General features: G+C 46.7%; 1 protein-coding gene and 3 long non-coding RNA genes across 16 annotated transcripts in view; 2 read left to right on the forward strand and 2 right to left on the reverse strand.

The window, feature by feature from the left end:
* Positions 1-1,659: 1,659 nt before the first annotated feature.
* LOC103553253 (uncharacterized) lies at positions 1,660-9,507 on the forward strand. 4 transcript variants are annotated; one of them, XR_011530123.1, is made up of 7 exons: positions 1,660-1,959; positions 4,570-4,720; positions 5,556-5,694; positions 6,441-6,484; positions 7,089-7,262; positions 8,081-8,208; positions 9,112-9,507. It is a non-coding gene; the product is annotated as an uncharacterized lncRNA (long non-coding RNA). The 4 variants fall into 4 exon arrangements; XR_011530124.1 differs by lacking the exons at positions 1,660-1,959; positions 4,570-4,720; positions 5,556-5,694; positions 9,112-9,507 and adding an exon at positions 6,136-6,215 and having other exon boundaries at positions 8,081-8,216; XR_011530121.1 differs by lacking the exons at positions 1,660-1,959; positions 4,570-4,720; positions 5,556-5,694; positions 6,441-6,484 and adding an exon at positions 6,681-6,820.
* Positions 7,192-18,109, reverse strand: LOC139077517 (uncharacterized). Its single transcript, XR_011530125.1, has 5 exons — positions 17,963-18,109; positions 15,760-17,164; positions 14,607-14,760; positions 9,298-9,476; positions 7,192-7,526 (listed from the first exon to the last, which is right to left on the reverse strand). It is a non-coding gene; the product is annotated as an uncharacterized lncRNA (long non-coding RNA).
* LOC139077519 (uncharacterized) lies at positions 13,695-14,134 on the forward strand. Its single transcript, XR_011530127.1, has 2 exons — positions 13,695-13,818; positions 13,927-14,134. It is a non-coding gene; the product is annotated as an uncharacterized lncRNA (long non-coding RNA).
* Positions 18,110-20,657: 2,548 nt separating the features above from the next.
* The window catches only part of ELOVL5 (ELOVL fatty acid elongase 5), a 68,422-nt gene continuing 62,114 nt past the window's right edge, over positions 20,658-26,965 (reverse strand). For 9 of the 10 annotated variants that reach the window (XM_070586228.1, XM_070586229.1, XM_070586226.1 and 6 more), the window contains 3 exons: positions 26,164-26,288; positions 23,815-23,949; positions 20,658-22,514 (listed from right to left, as the gene is read on the reverse strand). In XM_070586228.1, coding sequence (XP_070442329.1) covers positions 22,371-22,514; positions 23,815-23,949; positions 26,164-26,288 — 404 coding nt within the window. In that variant the 3' untranslated portion in view covers positions 20,658-22,370. The remainder of the gene's footprint in view (positions 22,515-23,814; positions 23,950-26,163; positions 26,289-26,965) is intronic. The other variant, XM_070586235.1, reaches the window with a different exon arrangement.

The raw sequence follows: 26,965 nt of genomic DNA on the forward strand, positions 1-26,965 counted from the left end.
GTTGGCCCCACCTAGCTTCAAAGGAGCCTGAGAATTCAGGTAGTTTTAGCTCAGCCCTTGTTGACCCAAATAAAAAGGGGTTCTGTTACTGAGGAAGAAAGGGAGAATGGGTGGTAACCAGCAGCCTCTGTGTCAGCACTCACCTGCTCAGCTCCCAAAGGACCCAGACGGCTGACTCTGGCCAAGTCTATGTACAGTGCTAAACCCACCATACCACGGGTGAGGGGCCGAAGACAGGACATGGAGACATTGTCTACACTAGCATTTCTTGTCGCATGATAATGGATGTTACGTGAAAAGGGCAAATTCTGGGTCAGAACTTGTTTCTATAGGACTGAGAAGTTTTATTAGGCTGAGGTATGTAATGACTTTCCAAGATAGGGACAAACATGCTGCATTTCCCAAGTGTATCTGACCACAGAAGCTTTTAAAAAATTTTCCTGGAGCATCTCTCCAAACTAAGGTCCACAGGACGTTTGCCAAGAAACCTTGATGTACACAGCGTCGACTATCAGTATGTTTTCAGAACCCCCGTACATGGAAAAAGCTAGCATGCTCTTCTTGAATCAATAGACTAGCCTATTTTTTTAAGGGGAAGGAAGTGAAAATAGGAACAGCTAGTGAGTCAGGACACGGGGTGTGGTGCTGGTCTGCTGTCTGGTAACTGTGTGAGCTTGACAACCCCCTTGCCATCTCAGAAGTCTCCGGTTCTTATCTGCGAAACAAGATCTATAGCAGATGACCAGGTTGCATGCAACAAACCAAAATTCTGCAACTTCACAGCTCCTAGAAACATCAAGAAGTGATGTCTGGATAAATCTTTGCTAATGGGTGACAGGAGAACTAAAGAAAAATGTCTAAGATTAAAAAGTCTTTCAGAAGTCAGGAATCATTTTAAGGGAAAAAATACCTTAATGAATATAAAAGATGGAAAAATGAGGGATTGCATTAGTTTCCTGTGGCTGCCTTAACAAATTACCACAAATTTGGTGGCTTGAAAAAACACCCAATGTATTATCTTGCGGTCTAGAGGCTAGAAGTCCCACATGGATCTCACTGGGCTCAGCTAAGATGTCAGCAAGGTCACATTCCTTCTCCAGAAGGCCCTAGGGGAGAATCCACTTCTGCACATCTTCCAGTTTCTAAAGGCTGCCCACCTTCCTTGGCTCAAGGCTCCCTTCCTCCAAACCAGCAATATTGCATCTCACTGATCCTTCTCCCCTGTCACATCTGCCTCTCTGGCCACAGCCAGGAAGGGTCCTCCCCTTTAAGGAACCATGTGATTGTGTTGGGCTCACCCAGAGAATCCAGGATCACTCCTTCTTTTAACGTGCTTCGTCACGTTGTCAGAGTCCCCTTTGCCATGTAAGGTAGCATATTTACAAGTTCCAGATGTCAGGAGGTGGGCATCTTTGGGGGTGGGAGGCATTATTCTGCCTACCATGTGGATGAAATCTGTTTAAAGAAGTTTAGGTGTTGAGAAACTAACAGACATCACGAAAAATTGAAGTTAGGCTTAATAATTTGTGAGGCAAAAAGAGGTAGAGAGGGTTGAATAAAAAAAAAAGTCCAAGAAAGGAGATAAGTTACAACATGAACAAAAATAGGACAACACTAGTTAACAGTGTTAGAAGTACATTAATCCTTTGTGAGAAAAACAGAGCAAAGAGCAGAGGCTTAGTTTGGGATTGTTTTTTGCTGTTTTATCATACCTTCACAAAACAGAACTAAAAATTGCACTATTTAAACAGCTAGATTGTGTTAGCTGTAAACTAAGTTCGTCCTGCAGGAGGTCCTCCAGGGGTGGAAGGTTGGGGGAAGCCCCAAGGATGGCCTGAAATCATCGCAGAGCCCCGACAGTGTTTGGAAGGATTTATAGAAACCTGGTGACATGAGGGCAGCCTTTGTTTAGCAGCTTCAGGATGTGGAACAAAAAGGAACGTGGCATTTACATCCAAGGTGAGAGTGGGCTTGGGGCCGAGGGTGGCAGAAGCAACAGTCCTAGGGTCAATAAGACAGTAAGAACCAAATTCAAGGGACCCACGTGGAGGGTACACCCATGCTTTCTCAGCCTCTGCACCGTTGCCATTTTGGACCAGATAATTCTTTGTGGTGGGAGGCCATCCTGTGCATCGTAGGAAGGTTAGCAGTATCCTTGGATCCTGTGCACCTGAGGCCAGTAGCACCCTTCCCCAGGTTGTGACAACAAAGATGTCTCCAGGCATTGCCCAATGTCCCTTGGGAGGCAAAGTCGCCCCAGCTGAGAACCCCTGGTAGAAACTGAGAGAACAGGTGAGGGGCAGCAGCAAGCCAGCCTGCAGAGCCTGAGAGCCTGGAGAGAGTCTCTGGCTGCAAGGGCAGGAACCGAGGGATCCTTGTACAGGAACTTTTGCTGGAGCTCCTGGGCTGGCAGGGAGCCACCAGAGCGCCCAGCTGGTTTGCATATTGGTCTCTGAATTGGCTGTGGCAGCCTCCAGGTCGAGAGAGCTCAAGTACAATTGGTTCAGGGATCACACTCTGGCTATTGTCCATTTGTTATGCAAGCATAGGCTTTAGAAGGCATGTCACCTGGGCAGGTGACATGCTTGTTTGCAATCTAAACAGCTTGGGACCTATTCTCTTGTTTTCCTTCATCTAGGTTAACTGCCAGTTCTTCTGACCCGATTCACTGAGTAGGGAGAAAAGGGGGACTGTGGAGGGACTGGCATGCAAGCAGGGCCACCTCAAGCCGCATTAGACCGATGATGTTATGCAAAGTGGAAAAAGTGCACCCCTCGTGGATGAATTAGAAAAGGATGTCCCTCTGGGAGGGTCAGGAGCAGGGCTAGGAGAGCAGGTGGCACATGTGCAGCCCTGGCCCCACTCCACATGGCACCCTGCACAGTGAGCACCCGCTCCGCCCCTGGGGAGGCCAAGCTCTGTCACCCACACTGTGTCGTACCTGTCACCGGAGACAGAGGTTCATACACGGAAACCTTGGGAATCAGGCACAATACTGGGGAGCCCCAAACTCTGAGAGGTCCTAAACTTTCTTACAGCAAAATTAGAATTTTGATACAACACATGGTCAGAAACAAAGGCAATCTATTCTGTAGGAATGAGGGCAAAGTAGTTTAGAAATCATCTAAGGGAGGAAAAGCCAAAATGGACAGCTAGGACAGGTGGTACCCAGTTGCCTGTGTGTGTGGCCAGAGGAGCCTATTCATTTAGAGACTTAGGACCGAGGTGATGAGGGGGACGCAGAGATTCACAAGAGAGCTGCGCTTGGCGAGTGAGGCAGACCTCCGAATGCCTCCTGTTTCAAACACCAACCGCCCCAGGCCTCTGATCAGGAGATGCCACTCCCCAGAGCAGATCATGGTGTGCTGTGTCACTCCTGTGAACTGGCTTTGATGACCCCGGAGGACCAGCCTTGTTAACCTCCTTCCTGGTTGGGCAAGGTGTCATCCTGCCAAAGGGATGGACAAGAGATTCTAAAGTCAGAAAACTCTCACCAAGTGCAGATTACAGGTTATGGATGGAGACCCTGAAGCAGAGTCGGGCCAGCCCCTAACAACTGCAGGGCCTGAGGCGAGAGCATGAATGGAGGCCCACACTTCTAACGTCTATTTAAATAAAACTTGCTTGAGCCTTGTATTTGGATAAATATATCCTCATAGCAACAAAATTGGGGAAAAAAGTGAAATTTATGTTTTTTTATGATGTCAAATTGGCAAAAAATTTTAAATGACTATTCCATTATCATTGCACACTTGTGGGTGTTCAATCAATGAGCTGATATGCTTAAACTTTTTATTTTTTCTCCCCAAAGCCCCAGCACCCAATTGTATACCCCAGTCATAGGTCCTTCTACTTCTTCTACATGGGACGCCACCTCAGCATGGCTTGACGAGTGGTGTGTACACCCACACCCAGGATCCAAGCTGGAGAACCCTGGGCCGCTGAAGCGGAGCGTGAAAACTTAACCACTCGGCCACGGGGCTGGCCTCAAGGGCTGATATGTCTAAATGAGCAATACAATAAAGACACACAATTCATGTATGGTTATATATTTATCCATAAAATTAATCTTCCTGGTTTTCATTTCAGCAAAACCACTAATTATGTTGTTATAATCAATATTTTCACATCATTTGTGTCCTATTAAAAGTAATGCACACTAGATGACCTTTCTCGAATCTTTGGGTTTTTTTAAATTTTCAATGTGGAGAAATTTTGCTCTGCAGAGGCAGCAGCAATTGAAATCGTCAATAAAATTCTTAAAGCAATACTTTGATTTGGAAATGGATCATGAGTTTTATATACCAACATTGTAATTGGGTTGCATCTGATATATTCATGATCACAGACACTGTTACAAATGTTTTAATTTCATCCTATAAATCACCATCATTTATTTCATGATTTTCAAAATCTCTTAAAACAATATTTAAAAATATACAGATCCATATAGTGTTGTAAAGAGTTGATATCATGCTTCACACATATTATTGGTGCACCTACATACATCTGCATTTAAGTGTACCGTGAACTGTTGTGGATATTGTGCTAATTCACGAATAATTCCAGAACCATCCGTTGGAACATGAAGAGAAACCAGAGACTGTTGCAGGCGGGCCACTTGGAGAGGAGGATGGCACAGCTACGTCATCTTCCCTCTCTCCCAGGAGCTTCTACCACCAGCATCTTCCTCGCTCTCCGAGGCAGCGTCAGATCTGAGGTCAGCAGTGGCACACTCTACAAACCTTTGCAGCTTTGGGCGTGGTTACCTTCTGCTTGGAGAACACGGGGCAAAAGATGTAGGGGATACCTTGGGGCCTGGAGGGTGTCAGTCACCTGCAGATGTTCAGCATTGGGGGTTACACTGAGCCCGTGCCATGTGACAGAGGGCCTTCTAAAGTGATGGGCCCAGGACCCCGCCCACCCAGGGTGATGGCCAGTACTGCACTGCTTGCTAAATAACCATATAAATATTACTGTAGTGGATTGAATGGTGGTCCCCGAACAGATATACCCACATCCTAGTCCCTAGAACCCGTGAATGTGACCTTATTTTTGCAGATGTGTTAAATTAGGGGTCTCGAGATAAGATCATTCTGGATTATCTAGGTAGGCCCTAAATACAATAATGTGTCCTTCTAAGAGACAAATAGAAGAGAGACAGAGGGAGAAGGGGAGAAGGCTGCATGAACTTGGAGGCAGAGACTGGAGCGATGCATGCAGCCCCAAGCCAAGGAATGCCCACAGCCGCTGGAAGCTGCTAGAGGTGGGGAAGGATACTCCCCAGAGCCCTCAGGGGAGCACCGAGCTGCCAATACCTTGCTTTCAGACTCCTGGTCCCTAGAGCTGCAAGAGAATAAATTTCTGTTGTGTTAAGTTACCAAATTTGCGGTAATTCGTCATGGCAGCCCTAGGAGATGAGGGCTAAGTACAATTTCCCACAATGTCCAGCATTTGTCAGGGCTGATTGTGTACCAGGCACTCTGCTGAGCCCTCTCTACAAGCATCATCTCACTTAAGCCTCACAAGGCACTGTTCTCACCCTCACTTTACAGAGGAGCGGAGAGAGGTTCTAAAAGGCAGGAAGCTGGCCCGAGGCCACGTGGCCAGGAAGCTGGGATCTGAACCCAGGTCCGTCTGCTGCAAAGATCTTAGAGCACCCGGAAGCCTCCTCGCCTGGTGACACAGCCGGCTGTAAGATGGATTTACCCTGTGCTTGGTGGCTTCTAGCTGAATGTCACCTCCTCTTTGTCCCCCTACTTAAAAGAGGCCCACATCTTTTAGCACTCTCTGCTCTAACCCTCGGCAATTTACCACCACCTCAGAAGTGAGATATAAATTACAACAGACCATTCTTCTAACTCAACCGATCATGGGAACACTGTTTGCTGTTACAAAGAAACATTCTAGGCGTACACAATCACGCCTAGTTCTTTGCATCTATTTATCCTCGGGGTCATTCGGGTTTATTCGCACACATTGCCAAGATGAATCAGAAATCTGGAGAAACCATTTGTTCTTGGAGAAGGACAGCAGTCAGGAGGGTTTTTTGTTAGTTTCTTTTTGTTGATTTTGAATTTGTATGAAGACTATGTCCCGGTCCCAGGAGAAAACAGACAGAAAAGTTTGTTTTCTTAAGACTTAAAATATATTCTCTGAGCTCACTAAGCCATCAGAACATGCCACTGGGCTCTGACGATGGCGTGATTTAGGGAGTAAGCATTTCTTTCCGCTCTATGTTTGCCCTGTCTTTTGGGGACTAGAAGAGATTGTTGTCCATCTGCTGACAAGCCCCAAAACTGTGTGTGTGTGTGTGTGAGTGTGTGAGTGTGAGTGTGTGTGTGGTGTGGCTGGGGGAAGGGGGTCTGGATGAGGTGGTTACTTTTATGTTGTTACCCTTCATTTATTTTCTTTCAAACAAAAGCTACCCCATTTCACAGGTGGAAACACTGAGTCCTGGTGGATGGAAACGATGTTCTCCAAGGTAACTCAACCAGACAGACTTAACTACAAATGCCATGCTGTCCTCTCAAGAAACCATTCCATTTAGTGAAAACGAGACCGGTTATGCAATGAGTTTGAGGCTAATTTTAAAGCAAGTCATGTGTCCTTCCCGTTGCTCTGACCCAAATACGAGACAGGGACTCAAAGTTGCACACAAAGAATACCCAAAACAATCAGGACACTCGACATGAGCCATCTGGTTGATGACGGGAATGCAAGCGTCATTTTTCAGCCACCGCAAGGCTCCGGCACTGGGGACTCGTTCAGCGTTCCAGTTAGGACACCGCCCGGAGACTGTGCCAGGGACCGGCCCCAGGTCGCTAGTTCTGTCTGCAGCCAGATTTCTAGAGCAGTAAAGAGAAGCTAACCTAACCTCTCTCACAAAGGTGGCTTTGTGCTGTGCTGACCAACAGCAGTTAATAGGGGTTTGAAGCCAGGGCCGGGGGCTTTCTCCTGAGGGCTGACGGGAGGGGAAGGACAGAGTCCTTAAGGGGCAGACACGCGTGAGCGCAGACAGAAGGTGTGGCCTGATGCAACGAAAGTCTACGCTGATCCCGCCTTTCTGAACCCCTTCTCCTGTCCAGGTCTGCAGCGCGCCGTCACTGGGCCCGGGCCCTAGGGCTTCCCTCTTCTCTCACGTCTCTCAACCAAAACCCGCTGGGAAAGAAGACGAGAAATTCATCCGCATCAAGGAGAACGGACAAATTTATCTTCCTGGGAGCGTCCCGGAAAAATAATGGGTCTCTGGGCAGTTTCAGGTATCCGAGAAGTCAGGTCGGAGGGGTGGGATCTGCTCTGGGGGCAGGGAGTGTTGGGGGGCCTGGGGCTGGAAAGTCGGGGGAAGGCAGGACGGGCATTTTCAGAAAGGCAGGCAGAAGTCATCAGAAGAGTCCAGGGGCCGGCCGGTGGCGCAGCTGTTAAGTGCGCACGTTCTGCTTCTCAGCGGCCAGGGGTTCGCAGGTTCGGAGCCCGGGTTTGGAGACAGCGCTGCTTGGCAAGCCATGCTGTGGTAGGCGCCCCGCCTATAAAGCAGAGAAAGATGGGCACGGATGTTAGCTCAGGGCCAGGCTTCCTCAGCAAAAAGAGGAGAATTGGCAGTAGTTAGCTCAGGGCTAATCTTCCTCGGGGACGGGGAATAAAAGAAAGGAGTCCTGGGCCCGGCCCCGGGTGGAGTGGCTAAGTTTGGGCGCTTCGCTTCAGCGGCCCAGGGGTTCCCAGGTTGGAATCCTGGGCGGAGACATGGCACTGCTCATCAGGCCACGCTGAGATGGTGTCCCACATGCCACAACTAGAAGGACCCACAACTAAAAATATACAAGTATGTGCTGGGAGGCTTTGGGAGAAAAAGGAAAAATAAAATCTTAAAAAAAAAAAAAAAGAGAGAGAGAGAGTCCAGCAGCAGATGAAGGAGCTAAGGAGGCAGAGAGCAGAAAACCTTGAAGTCTAAACTCCCTTTGGGAGTTACCCGCTTTTCCTTAAAGTAAAAGATTTAAGAAAACCGAGTGTGTATATAAAGCTCACTCTATACTTTCATTCATTCATCCATTCCAATGAAATGGTATTTCCTGTGTTCCAGATACCAGAGAGAGAGCCAGGAAGAAGATATGTCAGATCTATGCATGGAACCACGGAACTTTCTGTCCGGCTAGCAGGGGAGGCTAACAAACAGAACTTCATGTGGATGTTTTGAAACAAGAAAGCAGGGTAAGGAGATAAGGGAGCGATGGAGCCCGAAGGCAGCTGAGGGGCCCGCAGTGTCTGGCTGAGCTGGTGAGGAAGGGCATCCTTTGTAGGGTTGCCAGGTCTAGCAAAGAAGAACACGGGGCACCTAGTCGCATTTGAGTTTCAGATAAACAGTGAATACTCTCTCAGGATAAGTGTGCCCCGTGCAATATTTGGGACATACATGTAACTAAAAATTGCCATTTGTCTGAAATTCAAATGTAACTGGGTGTCCTGCATTTTATCTTGCACCTCTACTGCCCTGGGGCCCCCAGGAACGAGGTGGGGAGAGAAACAGTCAGCCCAAAGATTGCCAGGCAGAAATGGGCTTGGCTCTTGTTCCAGTGTGGCTGGAATAGAGGGAGGCAGGGAGACGATGGTAGAGATGACCCCACAGAGGCAGGCCCGCTAGGAAGAGTTTGCGTTTTATCCCGATCAGTAGAATTTTAGGGAACACCCTCACACTGCAATTCTTCATTTCCATGAATATTCCAGTTTAGTATTGTGTTTCCCGAAGCAGGTGCCACTGACCTTGCTTTAAGGCCAGACTTTAGAATGGGAGACTAGGTGTCCCTGCCCTGGGTGTCTCACCTAAATTTACCTGACCTCCCCTCTCTCTTTTCACCGCATTCACTATTGTCTGCAGTTTTCCTAGTGCTAGACAGTCATCGTACCATAAGAAATGAACTTAAAATGCTACTGGGAGAAGAGATTTAGGGACTCAAATTCTCACTAGTGTGTAAATGACTATTAGAAAGTGTTTTGAAAGTGAGGAAGGGAAGAGCGTATAGCACAGGTCAAGGGAAGGTGGGAAAAGAATAAAAAAGGGAAATTTGAGGGCGCTAATGCCAAGCTTGACCAATTTGCCTTGCTGTGACCCTGAAGCTGAGCGTTGGCTGAGCAGAACTGCAAACCAGTTCTCCCCACTCTCGGTGTGGAGATGACCAAGAGTCTGTCGTGGAAGAGAGATTCAGAGCCAGGCCGGCTGCGAACCGATACTGCCAGATGGCAGAGCAGTCAAAATATTTAGCTGTGAAGCCCACACTGTGTTCGGGAAGAGGCTGAACTCACCTTCCTGCCGCAGACCCTGGTGGGCTCCCGTCTGTGGGTGCTGCCTGCCTCCTCAGCCGGCCGCTTCGGTGACTCACTGAGTGGCTCACTGAGTGACTCACTGAGTGACTCAGGCTGGGCTCTGGTGGTTCATCCCTGGCAGGGATTTAGCCAGCTGAACCAGCTTCCTCTCCCGCCTTCTAGTAAAAGATATCCTGTGTCGAAAACGGAGCCTTGACTGTACTTCTGTGAGAACGGCCCTACCTTGCTTCCGGGGAATGTGGGGTTTTCTGGACCCAATAACACACAGAAAAGCAATATTGCTCTCCATGTTATAGAGGGGAAACATTGTGAGAAGACGGGCTTGCCCAGGTTCCGAGTGCTGGCGGGTGCACTTGAACGCCCGAGTCTTTTCTATCACACTGAGGGTGGTGAGTCCATTTGAAGATTCCTTAATGACGTGTGCAAGATTGCATAACTACTTGCTGCCCTCTGAAACTGAAACGTTCTTTTTCTATAAAATCATGGTTTAGAAACCAAGAGCAGAATCTACAAGGGAGAAGTTGTTTCCCCCCATGTTTTGAAAAACATTCATTTCAGATAATGAATCCCTGGGTGATGGACTGGTTGATTCTTTCAAAAGAATTTAATGACCCCTCCATTATACAAATAAGAAACGTTTATTGCAGAAACTTTGGAAAAGTTAGAAAAAAACAAAGGGAAAAATAAAAATCACCCGTCATTCTCCTAGTTAGATATAATTGTTGTTATTTTGATGTGTGGCCAGCCCTGGTGGTCTGGGTTAAGATGTGGCGCTCTCACTGCACGGCCCAGGTTTGTCTCCCATCAGGGACCACACCACCCATCAGTCGTTGTCACACTGCGGCAGCTGTGTGTTGCTGAAAGCTCTGCCACCGGGATTTCAAATACCAGCAGGGTCACCCATGGTGGACAGGCTTCAGTAGAGCTTCCAGACTCTGACAGACTAGGAAGAAGGAGCTGGCCAGGCACTTCCAAAAATTTTGACCATGAAAACCCTGTGAATAGCAGCAGAGCATTGTCTGATGCAGTGCCGGAAGGTGAGAGGATGGCGCAGAAACACCCGGCAGGGTTCCGCTCTGCTGTACGCAGGGCCGCTAGGAGTCGGAATCCATTCCACGGCACAAACGACAAAAATTTTAATATGTATCCTTCCTTTTTTCATACACATGTGACCATATTTTAACAAATTGGAAAAAATGTGCTATAAACTGATGAATGATACTTCCATGAGCGTTTTCTCACATCAGTTTCTTTCCAAGCGTCTTTGATCCATTGCACACACTCTATCCTACGGATGTTGTACTTCATTTACTCCACCTATTGAGACTTTTAGCCTGTTACCATTTTTTTTATTATAAACACCACCACAACAGGCTTGCTTGGTCTTATAAATATTTAGTGATGTTTCCACCCGGCCATTTGTATGGGCTTTGGTTTGAGAAAAACTGAAAATGGAAGAACAGAGAAGGTTAATAGACATTAGTTTGATTTTTGTCTGGCGAAGAAGGGAGAGAAGGAAGGGCAGCCATCTCAAGTGTCCCCTCTGTAAAGGTCGTTTCCGTCCCCCGGGCTCTTAATTCTGTTCGTCTGACTTGCCTCCTGTGCGCTTTACCATCTCCGTCTCCCCACAGCTCCTCGCCTTCTCGCCACCCTGTCACAATCTCTGTTTGCCCTCGTCACACTCTGGGGGCTCTCCTCAGGGCCTCCCTGGTCTTGCCCGCTGTTGATGAAGGTTTTCTGTGTCTCGACTCAGTGCCTGAGAAGTTATTTCTAAGAGCAGCAAGTGAAGGATCCCGGCACAGTGTACGAAGTCATGCCCATAAAGCTCTTCGGCAAATCACTGCATCGTTCCACCCGTTGGGTACAGCCCACAATGCGGCTGCAACTGACCGGGCCCAAAGACAAGCAACAGTGGTGTGACCTCTGGACTTGTCTAATTTCTCCACTGGACTAAGCAACTGCCCCTCCATTCCCTTCCCATCAGGCACTATCAGTGTGTCAGCTCTAATAACAACTAGAAAAATGGGGACAATCGTTATTCCCAAGCTACAATTTGAGAAACATCTAAGAGAGTCATAAAATCGAATAAGGCTCAGCAGAGTGCCTTTAGGAAAAAAAAAAACCATCTCATTTGTTGCAGGTTCTTAAAATAGTTCCCAATGCTGTCCTCCACCTTCACAATTATTTTTGTCTTCAGTTCTAAATCTGAATGGCACAGAGCAGCAGAATTTATACATTTAAGTTCATAAGAGAACAGACAGCTCATTAATTCTTAACGTTGGTGGGATTTGACTGTTTGCCATCGTATGCTCCATTCCGAAATATGTCTGGGTCTGCTTTTCTGAGATGATTAAAGTGTCTTATTGATAACCTTGCGGCTGTTAAGAACACGGTGCCCTTCACGTATGAGACAAGGTTACACGCCCCTCCCACCCAAGGGAGGGTGTGGGCAACATCAACACGAATCATCTCACGTTTATCCATTCACAACTTCATTTAGTCAAATATTTGAGATTTTCCCATGTGCCAAGCAAGAGAAAAAGCCCTTGTCTTCCAAGGGGGAGACAAATAAGCAAATTTGTAACATAATGAAAATGTTACAAAAAAATAAATAAATAAAGCCAAGTAAGAGAATGGAGTGTGTGGGGGGATGGGGGTGGTACTTTAGATCTGGTAGTTAGGGAAGGCCTCTTTGGGGAGGTGGCATTTAAGTGCAGGAACGAGGCATGGAAATAACTATCAGGAGGAGCAAGGCCAAAGCCCTCGAGATGGGAAAGGCTCCACGAGAGAAGGGGAGCAGCGAAGAGGTGAGGGTAGCTGAACGCAGCGAGGCAGGGAGAGGGAGAGCTGAGGGGGCCAGGAGCCAGCTCAACGAGAGCCTGTCAGCCACGGACCTTGGTCTGCTCCACCATGCTCTCTCCCAAGTGCCAATTCACTGCAGACTCTCACGGTCCCTGAATCCAGCGGTGACCACCTTGGGTCCCGGCAAGCTGGAAGCCCTTAGGGATTCCTGGGAAAGCTCTGGGTCCTGTAAAGTGGTCACTGCGGCTGCCAGGCCCACCCTTTTGGTGGTTTTACAATTCAGATGAGCTGCTCCTACAGCCTAGGTCTGCTGCTATACCACCACCTCACTTAACCATCGACTGCTGTGTGGGGATCACAGTTCCTGAGTCCTCCTGTAGACCATGTGATCTGTATGTATTTCCCCCCATCCTAGAGAAGGAGGCTGAGTTTCAGGAGGTTAGGGACAAGGTCACATTGTGCCTTAGTCAGTTCAGGTTGCTATAACAAAGTACCACAGACCAGGTGGCTTATAAAATCTGTTTCTTGGTCGCTCTGGAGGCTGGAAGTCTGAGATCACGGTGCCAGCACAGGTGTCGGTGGGACCCGCTTCGGGTTGCAGACTGCCAGCTTCTCACTGAATCCTCATATGGAGGAGAACAGAAAGAAGTGGCAAGCTCTCTTGTGACTCTTCTAAGGGCACTAATCCCACTCGTGAGGGTTCCACCCTCACGACCTCATCTAATCCTAATTACCTCCCAAAGCCCGTCTCCTAATACCATCACGTTGAGGGGTAGGGTTTCAACACAGGAATTTGGGGGGACACAAACATTCAGTCCATGACACTTGGTTATTGAGTGAGGGTGGGATTTAAATGCAGATCTAATTGACTGGAAAGTCTGCTTTTCTTACATCACGTTGCCTAATCCTTCCTGAGCACTTCTGTTCATTGATCAAAATATTTAGTGAACATCTGCCGTGTGTTTGGTGCTGTGCTGAGCATCCCCGAGGGACGGAGACACAAATAAGAGACAGTTCCTGCCCTCACGCATCCTAGAATCAAGTGAGCCGTCTAGTCTATAATACATCCCCAGCATGGAGTGGGATTATAACACAGCTCCACCACCACACACACACACACACTCACACTCACACACACACACACACACACCCCGTTTTGGACTTTCTCACACAGACATTTGTCTTATTCTTCTCATTAAAGAAACTTGCCAGCTGCCAGGCAGGATGGGCCACTGCCAAGCGTGAAAAGCATGCGTTGACCCATCTGGCCTTGGTTGACATTGGTACTATTGTTCACAGTTGGATTTCACTTAAATTTGGATCTTAATTGTCACTTTAAAAAATCTTCAAAAAGATCACCCTATGTTGCAGGGCTAAAATGGTAAGACGTCACTGTAGAAGCCTGGCCGTCACACGTCGGCGATGCAGCCGAAGGGCAGCAGGAACTGCCACGTCTCTGAGCTCTCCCAGCAGTGTCAGAGCCAAGCCCAGGACTCACTCAGGCATTTGAAGGACGAGCATTCAGGTGGAGAACACACAGCTCTATCAGAAGCTTCCAGACGACTTTCTAGAGAAGGTGTGATACTTCCAGTGGTATCTTATTCAGCTCGGGAATATATGAACTACAAGTTTAACCACATCGGTGAAATGTCTCAAAATGATCTCCATCACAACAGTGCCTAAGAGATTATTCTCAGCGTCAGTACCCTGGTCGTTTCCTTTGCTATAGTTCCCATAATTTGAAGTTACTTTATTTGCTTGTCTTTGTTTCGCGATGAGGTTATCTTTTCATTGTTGTTTCTCCAGCACATGGCAAAATGCCTCAAGCAGAGTCGGGTTGCGGGAAGCAGAAGCTTCTGAGATGCTGTATACCCACCGTGGCCAGGACGATTTACAACTCTTTCTTTAGTGTCTGGGAGAAGCTTGGTCTCAAAAGTTTTATTGTGACGCTGAAAAAAATAAGTGCTATGTTGTTGTCTAAATAAATATACGCTACTGTGAGTTTTTTAGAACACAGAGTTATGAAGACGTGATTTTTTTTTTCTGAAAAAAATTTTATTAGCTTTACAGATACTATTTGGTGTTAATTTTTATGACTTGGCAGTTTCTCTTACTCAGTGGCATCACAGAATGAAGGAAACAGTATAACAAGAGTAAAAGACCTTTAAATATTTTAAAGCTTTAAATCAGAGATTGTAATATTTGGGAATCTCTTCAAACGACTCTCCCAACATCTCTAACCCATTAACAAAAAACTCTCATTAGATAATGTGTACTTTCCAAATAATTTGAAATCACCTTGATAGGGCTTGTAGGCAAATCATCACTGTGGCTGGAAAGGAAGATGCGAGCAAATGTGCTGTAATTGTACTGAAAGGAGCTGGTCCGAGGGGGTCCTCTCTGGGCGGCTCCCTGCATCGTGAGCTCTGTGGGTGGCATCGGCTTTGGAATAGGAGAGCCTTTTTGAACGGTGATGTCACGCTTACCTTGGGCAGGTGATGTGTCCTCTCTGGGTTTCAGCTTCCTCGTCTGTGGAGTGGGGAAGAGAACTGCCAATCCCCAGACACCAGGAGGAACCCGCAGGTCTCACACTCAGTGGCGCCCGCCGTACACGGCCCTTGTCTTGGTCCACTCGGGCTGCTGGAACAGAACACCGTCCACTGGGTGGCTTCTGAACAACACACATTAATTGCTTACAGTTCTGGAGGCTGGCAAGCCCAAGATCAAGGCCTGGCAGATTGAGTGTCTGGTGAGAGCCCCCTTCCTCACAGAGGGTCATCTTCTCACTCTGACCTCACGTGGCAGAAGGGAGCAGCTAGCTCTCTGGGGTCTCCTTTATAAGGGCACAAATCCCAAACACGAGGGCTCTGCTCTCATGACCTAATCACCTCCCAAGGGCCCCACCTCCCAACACCGTCACATTGGGCCTCAGGTTTCCACACAAGAATTTGGAGGGGGTGGGGTACCAACGTGTGCAGACCGTAGCAGCACTCCCTCCTGACTCCCTTCTGGAACACCTGAACCAGTGGCGAACCCCTTCAGCAATTTGCAAGGCTGGCGAGAGCACCACCGCTATTTCACTCGCATCATCTCTAGAACAGCGCTCCTCCTCCGGGGCTTTTATTCCATCAACGTTTCCCTCTTTTTCCTTTTCTCCACACTTTGTACTTTTGTCTACTGTTTCCTGCCTCTGCTTCTTCAGAAACCTCCTTCCCAACGTCACCCCTTAGGACACAGTCCACGCTCACTTGGATCTTGGGCCACCGCGGACACTTGAGAGGTTGCTGAACCCTTGGACCTCATTTCATAAAGGGCCACGTTTAAGTCACCTCCCATCAATTCTTTTCCGTATCGGGGTAAATTCAAAACATGCTGTAAAAAATATAAAGTTCTTCCTCAAACATGTTCTCCAAACATTAGGGACCCACTTAAACAAGGCCAAATGAAATTATGCTAGATTCAATCAGCACGATGACGGTCTCGCTTAACTCCACACGTTGGGTATTCACCTTTAGGGCCTCTTTCCCAAGCAATGTGGAGACACACAGTGGAAGGTCAGATCATCTATGGTCCCACAGAGCCGAAGGGGCTCGCTGTACAGGATTCTTTGTATTATATGCTGTGCGTTCAAAGTCTCACCTTAGAGAAGTACAGGAAGCATGTTCTGCCTTACGTCAATGTCCTGGAAAGGCAAGGACCTAGAAGCACATTAGGGCTATGTCAGAGTCCTACTTTGGAATGAGAGAATGTTCAAGATGGAAGGCACTAGAACACTCCTACAACTCCCTCATTTACAAATGAGAGACCCAGATAATCATGATGTGCCCTACCAGAATTACATGCCAATAAGTGCTGTAACAGGCAATTTTTTTTTATTGAGTTCATAATAGTTTACATCAATGTGAGATTTCAGTTGTACATTATTTCCTGACTGCCACCATATAAGTGCTCCCCTTCACCCCTGGTGCCCCTGCCCCACCCCACTTCCCCTGGTAACCACTGAACTGTTTTCATTGTTTATATTCCACATATGAGTGAAATCATCTGGTGTTTGTCTTTCTCAGACTGGCTTATTTCGCTTAGCATAATTCTCTCTAGGTCCTTCCATGTTATTGCAAATGGGATGAATTTGTCTTTTTTTCTGGCTGAGTAGTATTCCATTCTACATATATACCACATCTTTATCCAATCATCGGTCGATGGGCACTTGGATTGTTTCCATGTCTTGGCTGTTGTGAATAGTGCTGCAATGAACATAGAGGTGCATATGTTACTTCGGATTGTTGATTTCAAATTGTTTGGGTAGATACCCAGTAGTGGGATAGCTGGGTCATATGGTAGGTCTATTTTTTAGTTTTTTGAGGAATCTCCATACTGTTTTCCACAGTGGCTGCACCAGTTTGCATTCCCACCAGCAGTGTGTGAGGGTTCCCTTCTCTCCACACCCTCTCCAACATTTGTTGTTTTTAGTCTTAGTGATTATAGCCATTTTAACAGGTGTAAGGTATCTTAGTGTAGTTTTGATTTGCATTTGCCTGAAGCTTAGTGATGTTGAACATCTTTTCATGTGTTTATTGGCCATCTGTGTATCTTCTTTGGAAAAATGTTCATCTCCTCTGCCCACTTTTTGATTGAGTTCTTTGCTTTTTTATTGTTCATTTGTAACAGACAATTTTTGTTTTTGGGTGACTGCTTAGGATTAGACAATTCTATTTAGAACCATTGTGCAAGGCAACTAAATTCAAGACATCCAATTCATCCAATTTATTTTCTTTTAGAAATCTGAGTACCCTTACCAAAAGCTAGTATTCACTGAGCTTCAACTAAGGATAACTTGATGGAAAGAATTTGTGTTGAGCAATAGAATTTAAAATCTGATGCAAATTGATCAACGTGCACTTTCTTCCTTGTTTACTTACCTATCTGGTCTTTCTTCCTTGATAAATAAATAAGTGACTGTTACCATAAAGCCTTGTGCTCAGCACTTCATATTTCACCTCTGTAGTCAACCTCAGTCATCAGAGTTAAGCATCCATATCTGTCTCTACAGATGAGGAAACTGAGGTTCAGAAAAGTGAGGTAACCTGCTGTGGTCCCACAGTAAACACCAGTCTTTATTGTAACATGTACGTTATGCCACCTCCAAACATACACGACCCCTTCCAGCACAGACAGCAGTGCTTCTGTGCTCTAAGATGCGTATCCTATTGCACTCAGTTCTAAAATAATTGTAAAATTTGGGGTCTAGCATGAGGCCATCACAAATTCCCTCTTCTGAAGCCCTTAAGAAAGCTTAAGATTTGGATTCCAACTGCTCCCTTGTAAGGGCATGGCATGACTTTGGGCCTTGGTCTGAAAACACCTTTCACCCAGTACTCCTAAAACAAAGGGCTGAACTCTGTGTGAGCCCTTTATTTTGCACAGAGTGATGGCAGTAACGTGTTGACATAATCACTTGAGGAATTTGTTTACAGGCTAACATGGAATCCCACCCATGACCCATTCCTTCAGGTGCCCCAAGTTTTGAGACTTCAGATGCCAAGTCTTTGGTTAGGAGGAATTTTCTGGAGAAGGACTGAGGCCCCCTTCCATCAGCACCATCTGACAGATGACTCCTATCAGTTTATAACTAAGACACGAGTCCCACTGCCTGCTGCATCACCCTCCCGCTCCTCGCTAGCACTGCCGCTAAGGGAGGGCAGAGGGAGGGCATCTGGGCAGGAGGCTCCGCTGGTGATGATTCTTTTAAGGCGTAATTACTACTTCCCCTTGGGAATCTTGAGCAACGTTCTACATATTTCATCAAGGAGGACACCCAAATTCCACCCACTTCCCACTTTACCTCATTTAAAAAATAAGCAGTTCTCTCACACATCCGGTCGTTGAGTGAAATATGTTGTGTCTCACTGGCTCAGCCTTCTACTCATTCGCTTGTGCCGTTTCCTGTACTTGGAAGGGTGTCTCCCAGGCAACCTTCAGTCACCACCTACTAAAATGCAGAGCATCTTTGAAAGCTCAGATCAAGCCCACTCCTTCACAGAGCTCTTCATAATCACCTTGCTAGAAGAGTTCTCCCCCAACCCAGACTCTCAGAGTAGTTGGTTTATGTCAGTCTCACGGCCCTCGGCACAACCACCCTGCGCTGAAGTCATCCGCATGCATGTCTGACGTCAATGGAGCAAAGGCTCCTTTGGGGATTAAAATCCTCTCTCATAGATCCCTGTCTGCTCTATACACCTGGCTCGGTCCTCTGGACCAAGCGCTCTCCCAGTGAACCAGGTAACATTCTTCAAAGGTCTGGTCAACACAAGAACAAAAATGGGCAACAGAGGGGACAGTAAGCTCCCTTCAAGTGAGCCTGGATGATCTGAGATGGGGGCAACCACACGATTGCATCTCTGCCACCACTGTATCATCAGTTACTGGGTTCCTCTGCTCGTTCTACAACCTCCAGCCCGGAGCCCAAGCCGTCTTCCAAGACTGATGTGGGGAGAGGGGGAGGCACCTGTTTAAAGGAGTTCACACAAAACCTACGCAGGTACTGAAACAACCTGTGGGTGTGAGTGCAGCACTGCTGTCAGAACTCTGGAGAAATCAGGAGCGACAGAAGACCAGAGACTGAAGACACTGCCCTATTTCCCAAAGGCGAAGTAAAGTAGATTCTAGAAACTCCAGAATGCTGAGTTTACTGTAAAACTCTGGCAAAATCTGTAATAATATAGATGGTAACCATTTTGACCCCTAACAATGGCTGGTTTCTTTTCAACTCTTGATTCAATGCAGTGTCATACCAAACTAACTTCCTTTCCTTTTTTGATAGGCTTACTGGATCAACCAACCCAGGAAATAGTAAAACAATAGTTGATAGTTTAAAGTGACCAGGGGGGTGGACTGAGCACAACACCACCTTGAAGATAACAGCTAACACTTGCATAGTTTATTCTGTGCTAGACCTGGTGCTGAGGGCTTTGTACATATTTAATCTATTTAATCCTCATAATGACCCCAGAATATAGGTACTATCATGCCCACTTGGGCAGCTGAGAAAACTGAGGCAGAGTTAAAGCAATTTGACTAAAGGTCATGCAGGGAGGATGACAACCAGGCAACGTGGCCGCCAAGTGTGCCTTTCCAGGAATGGCAATGTTGCCAGAGGGGAAATGGGAAGGCTCCCTTTGCCATACAGGTGAGCGAGCTTGCCCACTTGTCCACTTCTGGGCAGGAGAGGGAAAGTAGCATGGGAACACAGCTGGCCTTGCTCCACCCCGTGACCCACTCCCTTCTCTGAGGGCGAGAGGTTGACTTTCTGATTGCCAAGACTGGGAGATGCAACTGAGCACACTTTTTGGGCCTGGAAAGGTCATCAGGGCAGAATCTGCGCTTCAAGGGGAGCTTGTAGTTTAAGTGGGTAAATTCCAGGACTGATATTCAAAATATTTTAATAACCAGTTCATCACCAGACCAACAACCAGGGCGGAGGCAGCCATGAATCCCTGGTGTGCTAGTGCCAGCCCTGGTAAGTTTACCTCAACAGGGTTATTAGCCAGGGTAGTTACAGAGCCCTACAGTGGTCTCAGCTTCGCCAATCCAGGTTTTCAGGAAGAGAGGACCTATTTTGATTTCCATTAGTCTGATTTCTATGTCTTGTTTTTTTCAATTGTTCTGGACTTAGTGGGGAAAGACAAGGATATGAAGATCACCACCAAACCCCCAACAGGCTGCTACACTTTTCAGATAGTATCCCAAATACTAAATGCAGTTTCAGATGACATTTTTAAGATGATACTGACAAACCAGAAGGCACTCAAAAGCTGGGATGATCAAGCCTACACTGGGAACCGGGTGGTATGAAGTTGATGGAAGGAAGAGGGGCCATTCATGTCACTGTTCCCACTGTGGGTGTGGATGGACCTGTAAGGCAGACTAGGGGGAGCCAGGATCTAGGACATGAAATGGTCTTTGGCAAAGAAAGTGATAAGGCTTTGGAAGCAAGGTAGGACCCCATTACTCTAGAGTCGAGGTCAGCAAGCATGGCCATAGGCCTTCTGTTCTGCATCAAGTTTTACTGGAACCCAGCGACGCCCATCCATTTACACATCGTCTATGGCTGCTTTTGCACTCCACAGCACAGTCGGCACAGTTGCAAGTAGACCATATGGCCTGCAAAGCCTAAAATATATACTATCTGGCTCTTTACAGAAAAAATGTGCAGAGCTCTGGTCTAGACCTAGGAAAGTAGCTCTAACAGCCTCCGGGAGTGTGGGAGTGGGGGAAAGGACCAGGGGAAGGGAGGAAAATAAAGGAGTGTGCTTAGAGCTGAGGGCTTTAGTGGGGCAATCTGGAAAAGGCAGGAAGGAGAGAATTAGGGGGGACCCACCACTATGCCTTACTCCTCATGTGAGCTGAGCTACAATACAACCTTTCAAACTGAATTATTTACATCTGTTTGGGTGAGTTCCTAGACAGTGAGGAATGTGGATTTCCCTCCCATCTTTCAGAATTGGCAGCACATAGACACTGTAAAACGCACGCACAGGTCATCAAAAATGTTTTAATGATTAATGTTTAGACATTATTTAACAGTGTGGGTATATCCAGATGAGCGAAAGCACACTCTGATAGTACACTATTGAATGTTCTAGTTTTTGTATTGAAATATGCGAAGACATTCGCAAACTAGTACCTAGAAGGACATACATTTACAAACATACACATTCTAGATTTGATAAGGTAAATGTAAACAGATGCTGTGACTCCTTCCACACAGACAATCCACAAAAGACTAATAAGAGAACCAGTCGGCTCCCTATGATATGAATGTGCAAAATTAAAGCATGATAAACTGGTATTTACATAAATATCAAAACAATTAGTTTATACATTGTCAATGACCTTCTAAGATGTGCCATGAGTGGTTCAATGAATGTGTCCCCCCCACAATGGAGAAGGTATTCAGAGACTAAACTCCAACACTTTAAAATGACACACAAAATAGTCTTCATCTGTTTGACCACTGCCCTCAAGGGTGCAAGACATGATTTTAAGATAAGCAGTCTATCGTTTTGAGATAAGCGGTTCTAAACAAATCTTCAGATTCTAAGCAGAAAAGATGACAGGTGCTATTAGACTGACGTTAAATAAATGATCTCCATCCAATTTCTTATGCTGTAGCTATCTGTTTAACTTTACCTTAAATTTTTTTTAAGGTCCTTCCCCTCCCCCCTTTGTTAATTTTGGTAAGCTAGGCACATTTTAAAAGGAAGTTTGCGTCAAAACAGATAGCAGTAATCAATCCAAATTTAGACCCTGGCCACCAGTTCCCCATTGCTCATCTATGGGACTCTGTCAAACGGTAAATATTCAGTCATCTCTCTTGAAAAGTACACATCCTCTCTCTCAGGAGTGGAAAGCAAAGTGGGCTTTGCTTTCCGTATAAAAACACTTAGTACTTTACAAATTAAAAATGACCTACTCATCCTATACACTTCCTAAAATCTTGAAGACAAAGAATATATATTTAAGTTTCAAGACTGCTTTAGAGCCCCCCGTACTTTTTTTTTTTGTACATTATTAATAGTGGCACTCAAAATAAAAAAATAAGATCTGTTAAAAAGTTAAACTGACTGTTCCACTACATTTGAGGCTTGCCTGATTTAAAGCCAATATTACAAAACCGAAGGTGCCGTTTCTGACTTCACACGTACAAGTCACTTGAAATTACGTGTCACACGTTCGTTTCACAAATCGCCGTCTTTGACTTTTCTAAACAGAGCTATTAAAAACGAATAGAAACTTGAAACATACCCTAATTTAAACTAAAAAGCTTTGGGCCCTGCTTTTTAAATTTTAAGGCATGTGTGTTTCTCTACTGTAACAACGTTGTACAAATTTACAATCACATGCATGATCTACAGTAAAAAAAAAAAGTTTGGAGTACAGTGTTTTTAAATTGTGAATCACAATTCAGCACCTATCATGTTATAACTAATAAGGCAACAGCAGTGTCGTATACTACAATAACGCTCCCTCCAGAGTCTAGCGCAGGGGTCGGAGAGAGTCCAGAAATGTTAAAAATCTTATGCCTACTTGTATAATTGGTGTACGTTTTCTAAGGGTTTGAACTGATGAAAGAGGCCCCACACGAATCTCACTGTAGGCCTAGTTACAGCAGCTGTTCACGAGCGTCGGGCACAACTCATATTGTGCTTACAATCAGACGAAGTGATTTGGAGGTTTGCAACTCTGCAACTTCAATCCTTCCGCTGCTTCCTCAGCTTCACATTGTTCTCCAGGGAGGAAAAGCTGGTGGTGTGTCCATTCACGGCGGCCACCGACCCGTTCTGGTGCTCCCTGAGGCGCTCTTTCCTCCGAGAGGCGCTCTTCTTGTTGTAGGTCTGAAACGCACGAGGGGACAGGGGAGCCACGTGACCCGGGAGCTCTGTGGGGACCGCATCCCTAACTCAAGAAGCAAACTCTCAACGAGTGACTGCCGTAGTCAAGCAACCAAGAAAATGATTCTTGCCACTGGTTTCCCTCTTCCACTTTTTGAGGCTTAGCCTGGGGTAAGTTCACTGAGTCATGGGCTGCAAACATAAATGCTATTTTAAAAATTACATAGAAAATCCAATGACGCTTTACGTGGCTTTGCCCTTTCAGTGTCTGGATGGCAGAGGACAGGGGTTATGTGGCCAAACTGGTTTCTCCCACTTGGTGCCACCTCTCCCATCACTCAACATTGCTTGTCTGCAAAATTAGCTCGTCACTGCAGCAACTATCTCGACCCTGCGTACCAAGTGCTCTGCTGCTATCTGAGCAGTTAAAACAAGTGTGATTTCAGTTTCGTCATGGCCTATCCTGTAACCTCCCCTACACCTGGTGAATGCCAAGTGTGGCATAAACCATGAGCCCAGCAGTATATGAACTCAACTCAAACATGCCAGGCCCAGGGGTGGGTGATGAATGGCGCAGGCGGGCAGAGGGAAACATGGCTGAGCCCCAGGTGGCTGCTCGACACGACCAGGCTTCCCTGCGTCTGCCTCCGTCTGCCCACCCTTGTTCCTGACTCAGTGTGCCTGCTCTGGAGCCAGGCACTGCAGGAACACATGTCATCCAAGGGGGACAGGAGGGAGGGGAATCAGCAGTGGCCACACAGTGGTCAGGATCCACCGGAGATAATCTGCCCTAAATGGACCTTTCTGGGAGGAGAAACCTATCGTCCATCACCCACTTGGGAATGAACGGAGCCCCCAGACCTGAGCAACGGATGTGTAAGGAAAGTGGGACCAACAGGCGGATTTCTCCCTACAGCAGAGGACCGTGATGGAAATTTCTTCCGACATTTAATTTAGCCACGAAGTTCAGGGCAGCGCAGCTGTGAGACTTTGGATTGAAATCTCCTGTCGCACATCTGCAGAAGCCAGAGAGAAGCAACGCGGGAGCCCGTGGAACAGTTCTGCTTTTCCTACACGAATCCAAGCTTCCCGTGCTAAAGATCTAGAACTCTGAGGGTCTAGGACAGGCGGAGCATCTCCTCTGCTGGCAGTAACCCGGCCCCCTCCCGAAAGCAGGGCTGCCCTGTGACTGAATTAGAGCCTAGCACACCGCGGGGGCCCCACACATCCCCCTTAAGGGAAGGGATGGGGCCTTTGCTGAAAAGTTCCAAAATCCCAATTGCCATAGAAGAAGGAGATTTACCTGAATGTAGAAGTTTGTGAAGAGAGCAATCAGAGAAATCATGTATCCAATCTGGAAATACAACCAACCGAGAGGGAACGTACACGACCAGATGACCCCACAGCTGGTCTGGATGATTGTCAGCACAAACTGAAGCTGGTGGAGAGAGGGGACACAGCTGAGCAGCGCAGTCACAGCCCACAGCCGAGACGAGATGCCCTGCCCGGCAGGCTCCCTACCCAGCATCCCCCGAGTCTGAATTCACTTATGAACCTCTCTAGGTGCAGAAGCCATTTCATGAACACGATGCATACACTAAATTTATTCTGAACTACATATACGTCTGTGTTTATCTTATATTCTCTTCCTCCTCTTTCGAGCTACTTAAACCATCTCTAAATTTCAGGGAACAATCAACAACACTGTATGGTAGATTTGAAAGTTGCTAAGAGTGTGGATCTTACAGGTTCTCATCACAAGAAAAAAACGTTGTAACGGTGTATGGTGACGGATGTTAACTAAACTTACTGTCCTAATCATCTTGCAGTATACACATATATCAAATCCTTATGTTATACACTTTAAACTTACACAATGCTATGTGTCAATTATATCTCAATGAAGCGGGGGGAAAAAGAAAACTTGCGAGAACAAAAGACACACAAAAACTTCAGGGACAGTATATAGAGGCAAGTTGTTTTTTTTTTTTTTTTTAATTTTTTTTAAGGGAGGAAGGAAGGGTGTGGGGTCTTATGTTACAGGGAACCGTGATGTCGCTGTGGGATGCTCAGTTCTGCTGGACATTGTTACTATTCCTTATCCATGTATCTTTCTGGTTTGGTTAAGGCTGGTGAACAGATTTAAACTCTTACTGGGATACAACGCTAAGTCCATAGACAATTTCTGCCGAGTAAATCTTGAAAAGCAGGTGGAACTGCTTGGAGAAACGGGGAAAAGGTGTTAAAGTAGGGTGTGGCTACTGGAGGGTGCATCTTGAAGAGGACTAACAGCAGAGGGCTGGGTTCTGCCCAGCTCCCAGTATTTCTACATAGAGAACTGGGCTTTTCTTTTTCTTCTCTCTTTTCAGGTAAGTCCTTTAGGCTGAGAAATGATTAGGAGTGATGCTTAAGAGAAATCTACGCAAACTGGTGGAATCTTCCACCTCAAGGGCAGAGCCCGATGGAAGCCTGACCTGCCCAGTCTGTTCTGCTCCATCCCGCCTCGGCAGAGCCATGGCGGTGTGCTCACCCCATCTGTGCATCGCCTCTTCTCAAGTGAATGAGGAGGTCAGAGACATTATCCTTCCTCGCAGGTGGCTTGAGAAAAGTTAACAAGGACAGTACAGCAGCTGGCGAGAGGCGATAATGAAATGTCAAACCCGTAAGTAGCTTAGAAGAGCTTCTCAGGTTTTTTCTCTAGATTGCTATTTTTAAATACTGAAAACTCACAACTGACTAAGAGGATCTGAATCAGCTGGGTTTCTTTGGAAAAATGTATTCATAAGGCAAGGCCGAGGCTAAAGGTTTAATGTCTGAACGCCCCAGTTGGCTGCCTTTGGCCTACTGCCTCAGTGGCCTCCTCTATAAGATGGGGATGATACCACGAAATCAGGCTATTGGGACAATTCATGCAAAACCGTTTACTCAGCGTGAGCACCCGGCACAGTCAACTCAACAAATGTCAGTGTTTAATGTTACTCAGAACAGTGTTAATGATTAGGTCATGAAAGGATTCATGAGTGAGAGCAACAGGGATCTATAATGTCCTCACATCTGGGGAAAGCTTAAGAGAAGTGGGGTGAGAAATAACCACCGAGTGCCAATAGTTGCTGGGCAGGCCTTGGCGGGCCTTGAGAAGGGGCTGTCACCTGAAGCACAGGTGCCATTCTCACCCACAGGCGCTCTGCTACACGGGGGTGGAAGGCTCGCGCAGCGCCTGCCTTAGCAGACATCCTTACTAATAAGCTATGAGCGCCTGGACTCGCCACCCTCCAGCTCCTGCTGAAGCCCCTGGGAACACAGTCTCCTCTTTGGACTTTGACTATAATTTAAAAACCTGCACACACGTGCTTCGAGCACAAACTAAGAACAAAGGACTGAACTTGAAGTCATGAAATTAGATTCTAGCCCGCCGTCTGCACCTCAACTAGCTGTACACCCATGGGCACAGATTCTCCATCAGTTAACATTAGGAGAATTCCCTGCTCTGCCCACTTCAAGAAGGTTAATTAGATCAATGGGAAAGGGTGGGAAAGGCACATTAGACGCTATTAAGCAACAACAATAAAGCCGGGAAGGCAGCGGAGCATCCCAGGAAGAAGTCTGTGCCCCCCAGGCTCCAAGTCCTGGGGGAAGAGGCTGAGTCACTCACCAGCTGCCCCTGAGTGATGTACTTCTTCCACCAAAGGTACGGACGCATGGAAGGGATGGACGACAGACCATAGTACGAGTACATGAGGACATGGATGAAGCTGTTCAGTGTGGCACCAAAATAAGCTGCAGGAACAGATGGGATTGGGGGCACGATGCATCAGTGTTTTATACATAACAGGTAAAAAAAAAAAAAAAAACCACGACTCTTTTTAAATCCAATAAAAAGATGATTTTGAACAGAGGCTGGAAACCCTGCAGTACTGGCAAGCACTGCATGGACCTGTAGTCAGAATTCAATTCCCGCTGGGCAGGCAGCCATCTAACACAGGAGTCAGGGGACCACCTGCCCCACTGTGGCACTGAAGGCTTTGCTGTCAGAGCCACCCGCTTTTCTTTACATGCCCTAGGGCCTCAGGCCACTGCGTGGATGGCTCAGGGAAGACAGCCAATGGATAAGATGCTCAAAGCCGGCTGTGTCTACACATTTGCTGAGGTTTGGAGAGGTCTTTGAGGTCACCTCCTAATTAATCCCCAGGACTGCAGGCCTGAGGCCATCTATTTTTATTAATAATACAGTCCAGAGTCCAGTTCCTTAGAGACAAAAGGCTCCTCTTTTATCAAATGATTTTTAATTTCTAGTAGGACCACCAGTTCTTTTTTTAGACTCTCTGGCCGCCCCTCCAACAGCAGGCAAGCAAACAAAGCTATGTGGCTTTTCCACGTGCAGTCAGATGTACACATGGCTGGGGATGAAGACGGAGTTTCTACTCTGGGCTGTGACCATCAGTGGCTGTGCAACC

The sequence above is a fragment of the Equus przewalskii genome, chromosome 19, assembly GCF_037783145.1.
Source record: "Equus przewalskii isolate Varuska chromosome 19, EquPr2, whole genome shotgun sequence".
In the NCBI taxonomy this organism is placed as follows: Eukaryota; Metazoa; Chordata; class Mammalia; order Perissodactyla; family Equidae; genus Equus; species Equus przewalskii.